This window comes from Heptranchias perlo, chromosome 23 (genome assembly GCF_035084215.1).
Source record: "Heptranchias perlo isolate sHepPer1 chromosome 23, sHepPer1.hap1, whole genome shotgun sequence".
Classification (NCBI taxonomy): Eukaryota; Metazoa; Chordata; class Chondrichthyes; order Hexanchiformes; family Hexanchidae; genus Heptranchias; species Heptranchias perlo.
Window position 1 is genome coordinate 46,651,106 of NC_090347.1, and position 15,000 is coordinate 46,666,105.

The following is a 15,000-nucleotide window of genomic DNA, read 5'->3' on the forward strand; positions in this document are numbered from 1 at the left end:
TACCACTCCTCCCCCCCCCCAACACCACTCCCCCCCCCCCCCCCCCAACACCACTCCCCCCGCCCCCCCCAACACCACTCCCCCCCCCCCCCCCCAAACACCACTCCTCCCCCCCCCCCCCCAACACCACTCCTCCCCCCCCCCCCCCCAACACCACTCCCCCCCACCCCCAACACCACTCCCCCCCCCACCCCCCAACACCACTCCCCCCCCCCCCCCAACACCACTCCCCCCCCCCCCAACACCACTCCCCCCGCCCCCCCCAACACCACTCCCCCCCCCCCCCCCAAACACCACTCCTCCCCCCCCCCCCAACACCACTCCTCCCCCCCCCCACCACCCCCACCCCCAACACCACTCCCCCCCCACCCCCCAACACCACTCCCCCCCCCACCCCCCAACACCACTCCCCCCCCCCCAACACCACTCCCCCCCCCCCAACACCACTCCCCCCCACCCAACACCACTCCCCCCCCCCCAACACCACTCCCCCCCCCCCCAACACCACTCCCCCCCAACACACCCCCCCCCCCAACACCACTCCCCCCCCCCCCCAACACCACTCCCCCCCCCCCCCCCCAACACCACTCCTCCCCCCCCCCCAACACCACTCCTCCCCCCCCCCCAACACCACTCCCCCCCCCCCCCCCCCCCCAACACCACTCCTCCCCCCCCCCCAACACCACTCCTCCCCCCCCCCCCCCCCACCACTCCCCCCCCCCCCCAACACCACTCCCCCCCCCCCCCCCCAACACCACTCCCCCCCCCCCCCCCCCAACACCACTCCCCCCCCCCCCCCCAACACCACTCCCCCCCCCCCCCAACACCACTCCCCCCCCCCCCCCCCCCCAACACCACTCCCCCCCCCCCCCACCCCCACACACGCTCTGTCCAGGAACACTCGGGCCAATTGTCACACTCCTACCACTGCTTTGATTGCAACCTGTTAACTCAGCACAGACCAGGATCAAACCAAGGCCTTCTGGCTCAGTAACACACCAACTTTACTAACCAAGTCTGCGGGAGACCAGTGAGTTTGTTTAAAGTGAAAACCTTCATGATCAAAGTAAAACCCAGGCAGGACACTAAATGTTCAAAGACACAATTGTCACAAAGTATGGATGAGATGTTCAGGAGCTGCCTTAATGGAGGGTCAAAAGGTCAAACACCCCTAATCGATATAAAGTCTTCCCTTCCCTTCCTCCCTGAAGGTGTAGACTCTTCCTGGGTTGTGGTCCCCCAAGAACAAGCAGCCTCCAATACCATGCCCAGGTGACTGTCCTTCATGTGTGGGCAGAGACGGTGACAGCACCTTCAGAAGAGTGCAAAAATTGGGTGGGACGGGGCAAGTAGATATATCTCTCCGTGCTTCGGGCGTGCAGTAATGAGGGATATGTATCCAAACAAAGGGTAAATACTGAATCTGAAGTAATAATACACAGCAAGTCCATCAGTATCCGATAGAGAAAATACTAGTTTTTGATGAAGGGCCTACGCCCAAAACGTTCGCTTGTCTTTCGTTTACTAACAGACTTGCTGTGTGTTTTCAGCCCTTTGGTACTTGTTAGTGAGGTTTGTTTAATCTATTGCTTGGTGTCCCATTTTGGGATCTTTTGACCATTTTTAAGAATATAAGAAATAGGAGCAGGAGTAGGCCATACGGCCCCTTGAACCTGCTCCGCCATTTAATAAGATCATGGCTGATCTTCGATCTCAACTCCACTTTCCCGCCCAACCCCCATATCCCTTGATTCCCTTGTCCAAAAATCTCAGCCTTGAATATACTCAACGACTGAGCATCCACAGCCCTCTGGGGTAGAGAATTCCAAAGAATCACAATCCTCTGAGTGAAGAAATTCCTCCTCATCTCAGTGCTAAATGGCCAGCCCCTTATCCTGAGACTGTGCCCCCTGGTTCTGGACTCTCCAGCCAGGGGGCCTCTCATGTTTCAATGAGATCACCTCTCATTCTTCTAAACTCCAGAGTGTATGGGCCCATTCTATTCAATCTCTCCTCTTGGAACAATCTTCTTATCCCAGGAATTAATCTTGTGAAACTCCATTGCACTGCCTCTAAGGCAAGTATATTCTTCCTTAGATAAGGAGACCAAAACTGTACACAGTACTCCAGGTGAGGTCTCACCAAAGCCCTGTACAATTGCAGCAAGATTTCCTTTCTCTTATACTCCAACCTCCTTGCAATAAAGGCCAACATTCCATTTGCCTTCCTAATTGCTTGCTGTATCTGCATGTTAACTTTCTGTGTTTCTTGTACGAAGACACCCAAATCCCTCTGAACACCAACATTTAATATTTTCTCACCATTTAAAAAATATTCTGTTTTTCTGTTCTTCCTACCAAAGTGAATAACCTCACATTTCCCTACGTTATACTGCATCAGCCACCTTCTTGCCCACTCGCTTTGCAGACTCTTTGTGTCCTCCTCACATCTTACTTTCCCACCTAGCTTTGTATCGTCAGCAAACTTGGATACATTACACTCGGTCCCTTCATCTAAGTCATTGATATAGATTGTAAATAGCTGAGGCCCAAGCACTGATCCTTGCGGCACCCCACTAGTTACAGCCTGCGACCTGAAAATGACCTGTTTATTCCTACTCTTTTTTTCTGTACATTAACCAATCCTCTATCCATGCTAAGATTACAACCAATGCATCCACTATCTCTGCAGCCACCTCTTTTAAAACCCTAGGATGTAGGCCTGAGGACCAGGGGATTTGTTGGTTTTTAGTCCCATTAATTTCTCCAGTACTTTTTCTTTACTAATTACATTAAGTTCCTCACTCTCATTAGACCCTTGGTTCCCCACTATTTCTGGTATGTTTTTTGTGTTTTCTACTGTGAAGACAGATACAAAATATTTGTAAACAATTTTACAACACCAAGTTATAGTCCAGCAATTTTATTTTAAATTCACAAGCTTTCGGAGGCTTCCCCCTTCGTCAGGTGAACGATAATAAAATTGCTGGACTATAACTTGGTGTTGTAAAATTGTTTACAATTATCAACCCCAGTCCATCACCGGCATCTCCACATCACAAAATATTTGTTTAACATCTCTGCCATTTCCTTATTCCCCATTATAATTTCTGCTGTCTCTGCCTCTAAGGGACCCACGTTTACTTTCGACAATCTCTTCCTTTTTATATACTTGTAGAAGTTCTTACAATCTGTTTTTATATTTCTTGCTAGTTTACTCTCATCCTATTTTCTCCCTTTTTATCAATTTATTGGTCATCCTTCTGCAGAAAGGTTTTGGAGATAAAGAGCTTTAAATGTGTTTTAAAGCTTAGTGCATTCACACAAGTTAAGAAAGCGACTCTGAGACAGTAGGTACTTATGATGCTAATAAGCTACCTTTGATGTTGTTCTGACATAGACTGAATAATAAGCAAGTCATTAGCTTGTGTAAATAGTCAAAAACACATCACAGCCATTGCAGCAGGTCTGGATTCCTAACACTTTGAAACACTTCGACATCGTTCACCTGAGGAAGGAGGAAGTCTCCGAAAGCTTGTGAATTTAAAATAAAATTGCTGGACTATAACTTGGTGTTGTAAAATTGTTTACAACTTTGAAACAGATCATTTTTGGTGGTTTGAGATTTTTAAACCATGAAGCTTCAGTGTTCCAAGTTGTGACTACTTACAAAATCATCTTCAGACCCAGACAGGCCTCTGGTTGGGCTCTCTGTCGATCAGACGGGCCTCTGGTTGGGCTCTCTGTCGATCAGACAGGCCTCTGGTTGGGCTCTCTGTCGATCAGACAGGCCTCTGGTTGGGCTCTCTGTCGATCACACAGGCCTCTGGTTGGGCTCTCTGTCGATCTGTAATGGTTTTGCCATGTTATTTCAGGTGAGATTTTACAAGCGAGCGACGACCTTTCACGGGCAATAAACTCCTACAAAAAGATTGTTCAAGGACAGGCCGTAAACGGGGAGCTCGATCTGCCTGAACTTTCGAGGCCACAAGGTAACTTGTTTAATACCTGGTGGAGCTCACCTCAAACTGGGGATTTTTTTTTTTATTCGTTCACGGGCGTCGCTGGCGAGGCCAGGATTTATTGCCCATCCCTAATTGCCCTTGAGAAGGTGGTGGTGAGCCGCCTTCTTGAACCGCTGCAGTCCGTGTGGTGACGGTTCTCCCACAGTGCTGTTAGGAAGGGAGTTCCAGGATTTTGACACAGCGACGATGAAGGAACGGTGATATATTTCCAAGTCGGGATGGTGTGTGACTTGGAGGGGAACGTGCAGGTGGTGTTGTTCCCATGTGCCTGCTGCTCTTGTCCTTCTAGGTGGTAGAGGTCGCGGGTTTGGGAGGTGCTGTTGAAGAAGCCTTGGCGAGTTGCTGCAGTGCATCCTGTGGATGGTACACACTGCAGCCACTGTGCGCCAGTGGTGAAGGGAGTGAATGTTTAGTGTGGTGGATGGGGTGCCAATCAAGCGGGCTGCTTTATCTTGGATGGTGTCGAGCTTCTTGAGTGTTGTTGGAGCTGCACTCATCCAAGCAAGTGGAGAGTATTCCATCACATTCCTGACTTGTGCCTTGTGGATGGTGGAAAGGCTTTGGGGAGTCAGGAGGTGAGTCACTCGCTGCAGAATACCCAGCCTCTGACCTGCTCTCGTAGCCACAGTATTTATATGACTGGTCCAGTTAAGTTTCTGGTCAATGGTGACCCCCAGGATGTTGATGGTGGGGGATTCGGTGATGGTAATGCCGTTGAATGTCAGGGGGAGGTGGTTAGACTCTCTCTTGTTGGAGATGGTCATTGCCTGGTACTTATCTGGCGCGAATGTTACTTGCCATTTATGAGCCCAAGCCTGGATGTTGTCCAGGTCTTGCTGCATGTGGGCTCGGACTGCTTTATTATTTGAGGGGTTGCGAATGGAACTGAACACTGTGCAGTCATCAGCGAACATCCCCATTTCTGACCTTATGATGGAGGGAAGATCATTGATGAAGCAGCTGAAGATGGTTGGGCCTAGGACACTGCCCTGTGGAACTCCTGCAGCAATGTCCTGGGGCTGAGATGATTGGTCTCCAACAACCACTACCATCTTCCTTTTGTGCTAGGTATGACTCCAGCCACTGGAGAGTTTTCCCCCTGATTCCCATTGACTTCAATTTTACTAGGGCTCCTTGGTGCCACACTCGGTCAAATGCTGCCTTGATGTCAAGGGCAGTCACTCTCACCTCACACCCTACACTCCTCCCCCACTGCTCTCTGGGTGTGCAGCCAGCGCCTGGCACATCAGTGATATTGCAGAGGGAGAGAGTACATTTGTTTTGAATGTTAAGTGCCTTTCATGTTGGTATTGTTCAGGCTCGTGGCCCTCAACAAATATTAGTGAGTCCGGTTAATGTTAAATCAGCTCCTATGTAGAGAGTTGGCAAATGCTCATGACCTTTTTGTTATAGCAGGTCCTGTCATCAGGGCCACATTCTGAATAATGTCCTGTTGTTACTCTTGCCTCAGTGGGTAGCACTTTCACCTATGAGTCAGAAGGTCGTGGGTTCAAGCCCTACTTCAGAGACTTGGTGTGGAGATGCCGGTGATGGACTGGGGTGGACAAATGTAAGGAATCTTACAACACCAGGTTATAGTCCAACAGTTTTATTTGAAAATCACAAGCTTTCGGAGGCTTCCTCCTTCGTCAGGTGAGTGACGAAGGAGGAAGCCTCCGAAAGCTTGTGATTTTCAAATAAAACTGTTGGACTATAACCTGGTGTTGTAGGATTCCTTACATCAGAAACTTGAGCACATAATCCAGGCTGATACTGCAATGCAGTACTTAGATGATTCAGCCCTGCCCCAGACGATATCTTTACTCACTGGGCCATCGGGGGAGCAGCTTTCTGTCAAGGTCTGCTCTCACACTCCGCACGTTCCAATGAGCTGGGGGCGAGTGACTGGCGAATTAGCTTTTAAATTACTATTTTAAAATTGAATATGTCGAGCACTTTATTAGAGTTAAAGTGAGCTGTCTGTCGTGCTGATATGCTGGTTTTATGACCTAACAGTGTGTCTGTTTCTTGCAGTCAGTAGTGGAGCCACTAATACGGAGACGCTGATTGACCTGGCTGGATTGGATGTCCCCTCGGTAAAAACCAATTCCACTGCAGCACCGGTATTCCCCATCATCCCTCCTCCGCCATACATCTCCAGCGATGTAGGGTCCCGAACGGCCAGCCAGTCAAACGTGACCAAGCAAGCTCCCAGTTCCATTGGACTGCTGGACGTGGAGCTGCTCTCACTAGGTAATGTTTCATGTCTGTGGAGCCTGGTTAGATGGATGTCAGAGTAGAGCAATTCTAGGCCAAGTATAGCGCAGTCTTGCTATAGCCTCAGCAGCCCGGGTTAGACTGGGAGCTGAATATTCCCGGCTAAAAAATCCTCAGGAGCGTTTTTAGATGTTGGTGCTCAGTCAGAATCCGCCTGGATTGAGTTAAGAAATAATAAGGATCAGATACCATACCGGTAGTCAGATGCAGAGTAAAGCACAACACTTTAGGAAGGATGTGAAGGCCTTACTGAGGGTGCCAAGGAGATTTACTAGAATGGTACCAGGGATGAGGGACTTCAGTCATGAGGAGAGACTGGAGAAGCTGGGGTTGTTCTCACAGCAGAGAAGGTTAAGGGGAGGTTTGATAGAGGTGTTCAAAATCATGAAGGGTCTTGGTAGAATAAATAAGGAAAAACTACTTCCAGTGGCAGAAGGGTCGGTAACCAGAGGACACAGATTTACAGCGATCAGCAAAAGAGCCAGAAGCGACATGACATTTTTTATTTTCCCCAGTGAGTGGTTATGATCTGGAATGCACTGCCTGAAAGGGTGGTGGAAATAGATTCAATGGTAACTTTCAAAATGGAATTGGATAAATACTTCATAGTATCATAGTTGTTACAGCACAGGAGGAGGCCATTCGGCCCATCATGCCTGTGCCGGCTCTTTGAAAGAGTTATCCAATTAGTCCCATTCCCCTGCTCTTTCCCCATAGCCCTGTAATTTTTTTCCCTTCAATTATTTATCCAATTCCCTTTTGAAAGTTATTATTGAATCTGCTTCCACCGCCCTTTCAGGCAGTGAATTCCAGATCATTACAACTCGCTGCGTAAAAAAAAAAGTTTCCTCATGTCGCCTCTGGCTCTTTTGCTGATTACCTTTAAATCTGTGTCCTCTGGTTACCGACCCTTCTGTCACTGGAAACAGTTTCTCCTTATTTACTAAGCGTTTGCAGAATTGTGTTCCACCATAATCTGTAACCTCATGGTCCAGCATATCCCTCACTCTATCATTACCAACAAACCAGGGGATCAACCCTGGTTCAGTGAGGAGTGTAGAAGAGCATTGAGAAGGTGGTGGTGAGCCGCCTTCTTGAACCGCTGCAGTCCGTGTGGTGAAGGTTCACCCACAGTGCTGTTAGGAAGGGAGTTCCAGGATTTTGACCCAGCGACGATGAAGGAACGGCGATATATTTCCAAGTCAGGATGGTGTGTGACTTGGAGGGGAACGTGCAGGTGGTGTTGTTCTCATGTGCCTGCTGCCCTTGTCCTTCTAGGTGGTAGAGGTCACAAGCTTGGGAGATGCTGTTGAAGCAGCCTTGGCGAGTTGTTGCAATGCATGCCAGGAGCAGCATCAGGCATACCTAAAAATGAGGTGCCAACCTGGTGAAGCTACAACACAGGACTACATGCATGCTAAACAGCGGAAGCAACATGCTATAGACAGAGCTAAGCGATTCCACAACCAACGGATCAGAGCAAAGCTCTGCAGTCCTGCCCCATCCAGTCGTAAATGGTGGTGGACAATTAAACAACTAACGGGAGGAGGAGGAGGCTCTGTAAACATCCCCATCCTCAATGATGGCGGAGTCCAGCACGTGAGTGCAAAAGACAAGGCTGAAGCGTTTGCAACCATCTTCAGCCAGAAGTGCCGAGTGGATGATCCATCTCAGCCTCCTCCCGATATCCCCACCATCACAGAAGCCAATCTTCAGCCAATTCGATTCACTCCACGTGATATCAAGAAACGGCTGAGTGCTCTGGATACAGCAAAGGCTATGGGCCCCGACAACATCCCAGCTGTAGTGCTGAAGACTTGTGCTCCAGAACTAGCTGCGCCTCTAGCCAAGCTGTTCCAGTACAGCTACAACACTGGCATCTGCCCGACAATGTGGAAAATTGCCCAGGTATGTCCTGTCCACAAAAAGCAGGACAAATCCAATCCGGCCAATTACCGCCCCATCAGTCTACTCTCAAAGTGATAGCGCTGTCAACGACACCTTCCATCAAGTAGCACTTACTCACCAATAACCTGCTCACCGATACTCAGTTTGGGTTCTGCCAGGACCACTCGGCTCCAGACCTCATTACAGCCTTGGTCCAAACATGGACAAAAGAGCTGAATTCCATAGGTGAGGTGAGAGTGACTGCCCTTGACATCAAGGCAGCATTTGACCGAGTGTGGCACCAAGGAGCCCTAGTAAAATTGAAGTCAATGGGAATCAGGGGGAAAACTCTCCAGTGGCTGGAGTCATACCTAGCACAAAGGAAGATGGTAGTGGTTGTTGGAGGCCAATCATCTCAGCCCCAGGACATTGCTGCAGGAGTTCCTCAAGGCAGTGTCCTAGGCCCAACCATCTTCAGCTGCTTCATCAATGACCTTCCCTCCATCATAAGTTCAAGAGTGGGGATGTTCGCTGATGATTGCACAGTGTTCAGTTTGTTGATCGGAGGTCACTGGTTACGGTTACTGACTTAGTACAAAGAGAAGAGTCAATTCTCTTAACTCTCAATTCACTTTATTCACGTCGTTAGATCGTATACATATAGCTTATACGTCTGGTTAGATATAGACAATTGTAAACAATTTTACAACACCAAGTTATAGTCCAGCAATTTTATTTTAAATTCAGGTTCACCTGAGGAAGGAGGAAGCCTCCGAAAGCTTGTGAATTTAAAATAAAATTGCTGGACTATAACTTGGTGTTGTAAAATTGTTTACAACCCCAGTCCATCACCGGCATCTCCACATCATAGATATAGACATGCAGTTTGCACCAGGTTATACAGTTTTATACCCAAACTGGATGTGCATGGGACAGGCCCCAGCTGTCCTGCCAGGTTAGCTAACAGCTTAGCTTGTTTAGCTTTAAGGCCCTTTACTGTTTATCTAATCACTGAAACACTCACCGCTAAAGACACTCACCGCTAAAGACACTCACCGCTAAAGACACTCACCGCTAAAGACACTCACCGCTAAAGACACTCACCGCTAAAGACACTCACCGCTAAAGACACTCACCGCTAAAGACACTCACCGCTAAAGACACTCACCGCTAAAGACACTCACCACTGAAACACTAACCGCTAAAGACACTCACCACTGAAACACTAACTAATGAACTAAATACTGACTGACTTACCCTTGGTGCTCCTCCTTGTCTTGTGACGTCACTTTCTGACTTTTTCTTGATTTTTGATTCCTCGTGGCTCCCTTTAAGCTTCGCTCAGTCTTCGTCTGAGTCTTTTTTTACACTTCATGTTTTTTTTTAAGTTTTAAAAGTTGATTGAATTATCCTATGGTTCCTTGGTTTAAATCATTTAGCACCTCCTTTCCCCTCTGCACTGAATTCCCACACTCACCAAATTCCCAGTTGAAAGTCCTCACTCTGTTAGTGCTTCACTCTGTTAGAGATTTACTCTCTGTCTTTCCCAATCTCCGTGCTCAAGCTGAAAGGTAAAAATTTGCAGGACGGTGGGGAAAGAGCAAGGGAATGGGACTAATTGGAAAGCTCTTTCACAGAGCCCGCACAGACATGATGGGCCGAATGGCTTCCTTCCGTGCTGTATCATTCTGTGATTCTATGACTGCCCTAACCATGTGGTTCTGCCCCACTGCGCCCGTGTGATGAGTTTCCATTGGTGGGACATGTAAGAGTTTCCATTTTGCGCACCAGGCCCTCCCAAGTCTGGGGCAACATGGTGTCGCGGCCTCAAACTCGGAGAAACTCTTCTCCTGTACCACCATAGTTTAGTGCCAAATTTGGAGTTTTGTGCTCCGGGCCTATATCTACCAGGAGCTGGGATGAGGCTGTTGGGATTGATTTCATTCAGTGTACCGCCAACGCGCAGAGCAGACTTTCATGCTGTCAGCCTGGGCTGGATTCGAACCCATTTCCTAGGGCTGAAAGACCAGTGTCTAACCCCCTGCACCAGGCAATTACCCCCTTATTTTGGTAATTCCTTGTCAATTTGTGTCCAATTCTGGGCAGTCTGAGATGGACCTGGTCCCCAGTGGCTCATCGAGTTAATTCAGTGATGCCAGAGTCAATCCCCAGTCTCAGCCTGATCATCAGTAAGAAATGCTGCAATCGCCCTCAGTGCACCTGGAGCAGGCGGAGCGGCAAAAGAAAACAGCCAGCCAAGTCGGCATTCCAGATCGTCACCCGGTGACAGCTGGCTTTGTCCAGACAGCTCAGACCAGGAGTGGGCTCGGCTCTGAATCCTCCACTCGCTGCTGAGGCTCTCTGGTGCTCCAGGGGAGAGGAGGATCAAATCATGGGGGTAAATATTAAAAAGAGATTTGAGCATAATGTCACCATTGGGAGCCCTGTATTAATGCTGTTTGTTTCTGTTCAGGACTGAATGATCCTCCATCAAACGCTGATATTGGGGAAGACCCTGGAGAGTCTCAGTGGACCAGTTTTCAGGTAGAACAATTTGCTCTGTGACTCCATAAGACAAAGGCCCATTCCTGTTCAATCTCACCCACCTTCTCACCATATCCCTCACTCCCTTCTCCCACCAGAAACACTTCCAATTGTTTCATGAATCCATTTACACTGTGTCCTTCCCTAGTACATGAGGAAGACTGGAAGAGATAATTAGTGGGAGGAGGCTTGTGTGGAGCATAAACACCAGCATCGACCTGTTGGGCCAAATGGCCTGTTCTTGTGGTGTAGATTGCGTAATTCGCTGATAAGTTATTCTAGAACTCTTGATTACCCCTTGGTTGAAGAAGTTCCCCCAACTTCCTTTCTTATTCCTCAATTTCATGACGAGAGAAAGCACCAGTTTCATTTTGACCACCAGCTTTTGTCTTATCGTCCCCCTCCCCCTCCCCCTCCCTCCCTATTCCCCCCCCTCCCTCTGCCTGACCCCTTTTCACTCTCCTCTGCCCCCCCCTTCCCTCATACCATCCCGGCCCGGTCCTTCCCAACATCGCCTCCCACCTCTTTCCCCTCTTCCCCCTCCTCACAGTTTGAACCTGGGAGGTCTGGTTTGTTTCGCTCGGTCCCGTACCTGGGTGACATTCCCACCCCAGACCCCCTGTTTAATCCGGTCATATTTATTGTTGCTGAGTCCATTACCTTGTGTCTCCACTAACCTGTTTCTCTGTTACAGATGGAAAGTGCTGCTCTCAACCCCTTCAACATGACCCCAGGCCCCGATGCGACGAGCTCCACTATGACTCCTCTGCTGCAGTCAGTACCTCGGACATTTAACCAGCCCACAGCTCAATCGTTCCTTGCATTCCCCGGGGTTTCTCCAGCCCCACCAGCTCTGCCTCTCCTGCCGAACCCTGCCTCCATTTCCAGCGTCCCTCGATCTAACCCGATCCCCTTGTTTCCCGGTGCCCCACTCCATTCCAGCTCCTCCACCCCAACATCAATTAGCAGTGGCATGCTCGAGCTGGATATGCTTGGACAGAAGCTTCTAGAAGAGGTCAAAAGGTAAGTCAGTGGAGTTGCCGTGTTCACAGCAGTGTTTTACTTTTCTCCCCCATGGGGTGTTTATCTGTTGTTTCCTCCTCTGCTTGGCCCAACATTGTGTAGCTGAGAAGTGGGGAAGGGATACTCCGCCTGCTCCTGGGTGGCTGCCAGTGCCTCCTGCAAAGAGCTACTGGGTGGGTCAGTGGCTACCAACCCCCGACTTAGAACTCAGCAATAGAAAGAAAGAACTTGCATTTATATAGCGCCTTTCATGACCTCAGGATGTCCCAAAGCGCTTTACAACCAATGATGTACTTTTGAAGTGTAGTCACTGTAATGTAGGAAAACATAACAGCCAATTTGTGCACAGCAAGATCCCACAAACAGCAATCTGATAATGATCAGATAATCTGTGTTTCTGATGTTGGTTGAGGGATAAATATTGGCCAGGACACCGGGAGAACTCCCCTGCTCTTCAAAATAGTGTCATGGGATCGTTTACATCCACCGGGAGGGCAGACGAGGCTAGGGTTTAACGTCTCGTCTGAAAGATGGCACCTCTGACAATGCAGCACTCCCTCAGTACTGCACTGGGAGTGTCAGCCTGGATTATGTGTTCAAGTCTCTGGAGTGGGGCTTGAACCCATGACCTCCTGACTCAGGTGAGAGTGCTCCCACTGGACCCAGGCTGACCGCTAAATCTACCATTGGGATTAGCGGATTCTCTGTGGAGGTGGAGTAGATTGCTGGGATCCCATTCCGTGAGTCTGGGAGTCCCAGCACTACAGCTGGGGACCCAGGTTCCAATCCTCGCCACCACTGGCAGTGCTGTGCCAATCAGCTGATCGGATGTGTTGCTGTGCCCGCGATTCCCCACAGGCTGGTTCTCAGTCTCAGCCTGGCTGCTGGCCAGGTACCTGTCCACACAAAGAATTGAAGTCCGCCACTCCAGTAGAACCACCCAGCCCTTTGGGAGTCCAGCAACCTACTGATAGGGGCAGCGGATTGTCTGACTGTCCAGTGCTGTAATTGGCCACATGGTGTCAGTGTGCGCTGTTAAAGCCAGCTCCTCGATCGGTAAAGGCATCACCTTCTGCAGTACAGAACCATACAGACCAGAATGTCCCAGGTTCAGTTCCTGGTCTGTACTCTGATCTCAGTCAGCTACAGTTGGCCTCAGTACCTTTGGGCTAGGCGGGGGAAAAGCTATCCAGGATTCCCGCTCCTGATCTCACTCCCACTCACCGTCATTTACATGTCAGGGGCGAGCAGCAGTGGCGTTGCCTTCGAGGCGGGGGAAGGCAATGGGAAATTCTTTCTGCCGCCATTAAAGGCTCCCCACCCCTTTTACTCTGTTATCCCGTCTGGAAAGGGCCAATATTTGGGAGGATAATCCAGGCAAAGGAGGGAGAACGGGTAGAACATGTGTTCAAAAAGGTATTAACCTTGTTTTAATTCTAATCCTAGTGCTTCTCGTGTGAGTGGCACGGTCTCTGGGCTGCCTCAGTCTGCGGTAACAGCGGGCAGTGCCCAGCCAGGGAGCGGATACTGCACACCCTCTGCAGCCCCTGGCAGCCCCCTGCTCCGCTCACTCTCCCCTCAGCCGTCCAGTCCTCTCCGAAGTGGTTTGCCGGACATGTCACTCAACAATGTGTTAGTTCCTCTGGAGACCATTAAACCGAGTGAGTATCCTTACTCCCTGCATCCAGAGCTATTCTTAAAAAGTGGGGTGGGGAACAGCAAATCGGGGTCCGGAAGGTAGGAAATTACCAAGAAAGGGAATTACTTGCTCAAGAATATTATTGGAATAGTTTTCTTCTGGCAAATAGAAAACTTTCCCTTTCCGGCACTCACTGTCCCATCAAACACTCCCAGGGCAGGTACAGCACGGGTTAGATACAGAGTAAAGCTCACTCTACACTGTCCCATCAAACACTCCCAGGGCAGGTACAGCACGGGTTAGATACAGAGTAAAGCTCCCTCTACACTGTCCCATCAAACACTCCCAGGGCAGGTACAGCACGGGTTAGATACAGAGTAAAGCTCCCTCTACACTGTCCCATCAAACACTCCCAGGGCAGGTACAGCACGGGTTAGATACAGAGTAAAGCTCACTCTACACTGTCCCATCAAACACTCCCAGGGCAGGTACAGCACGGGTTAGATACAGAGTAAAGCTCCCTCTACACTGTCCCATCAAACACTCCCAGGACAGGTACAGCACGGGTTAGATACAGAGTAAAGCTCACTCTACACTGTCCCATCATTGTGCCTCAGCCCCAACCCTAGGGGAGTTGCAGACTTGACATTTTTCCATTTCCCACACCAGCCATGCTTTGACCCCTGAGTAAGAAAGCCCAATAATGCTGAATTAGGGACAGTTTTGGGCCCAGGTCTCCTGGATTATGATTGCCCATTCCCTTCACAGAGAAGCCTTGCAGGCAGCAGACAGGGGAGACTTTCATTCCATCAGTCTGGCTGGTTTTGAAGCCGGGCCCCAGTGACGAAAGGTGTCTAACCCACTGTACTGTGCAGCCCCTGTGAGGAGGGAATAGATTCTGTGGCGCACCCAGCAGGTACTTGGCCACTCCTGAATTCGACAGCGACTGATAGCTGGGAATTGGGATCCAGGGCTGGAAAGGATGTTGCTCACACCTGGATCATTGGTGTCACTGCAGAGCCCATCGTTGATGAAAGCAAAGTGACCGTCTGTCTGGAAAGAGAAAGAACTTTACATTTGAGTTCATCTAAAGGGGAGCATTTGGCTCCCCCTTCTCTTTAGGTGACTTGGACTATGCCGAGTTGGCCAATCTCAGCCAGGGCGGTGGGTTGGGGCAGAGCACTTGGCCTCAGTGTTCCTGCTCCTGATCACTATCCAGGGGCCCCTGCCAGGCAGGATCTGGCTTACTGTGATGCCCTCCATGGTTGAACGACCAGCCAGCACGCACATTGTTCAGGCTGACATGTAGCAAGGTGTGAGAGGATGAGGCGCTCCTGTATGTCCGCAGCTTCGGGACAGGAAGGAGCAACAACAGGTAGATTTCATTGTCTGTGAAAGGATCCACGATGGAATGAACCAGAGGGGGAGAATTTTGTTTATGATCTGGAATGCGCTGCCTGAAAGGGTGGCGGAGGCAGAACCTGAAGGGAAAAAATGTACAGGTCTGTGGGGAAAGGGCAGGGGAGTGGGACCAATTGGATAGCTCTTTCACAGAGCCGGCACAGGCACGATGGGCCGAATGGCCGCCTCCTGTGCTGTGGGATTC

General features: G+C 49.9%; 1 protein-coding gene across 5 annotated transcripts in view; it reads left to right on the forward strand.

The window, feature by feature from the left end:
- gga3b (golgi associated, gamma adaptin ear containing, ARF binding protein 3b) overlaps positions 1-15,000 on the forward strand; it is a 69,667-nt gene that overhangs the window by 47,312 nt on the left and 7,355 nt on the right. For 4 of the 5 annotated variants that reach the window (XM_068004429.1, XM_068004430.1, XM_068004432.1 and 1 more), the window contains 5 exons: positions 3,875-3,991; positions 6,059-6,277; positions 10,662-10,732; positions 11,427-11,755; positions 13,202-13,416. In XM_068004429.1, the coding sequence (XP_067860530.1) occupies positions 3,875-3,991; positions 6,059-6,277; positions 10,662-10,732; positions 11,427-11,755; positions 13,202-13,416 (951 nt within the window). The remainder of the gene's footprint in view (positions 1-3,874; positions 3,992-6,058; positions 6,278-10,661; positions 10,733-11,426; positions 11,756-13,201; positions 13,417-15,000) is intronic. The other variant, XM_068004431.1, reaches the window with a different exon arrangement.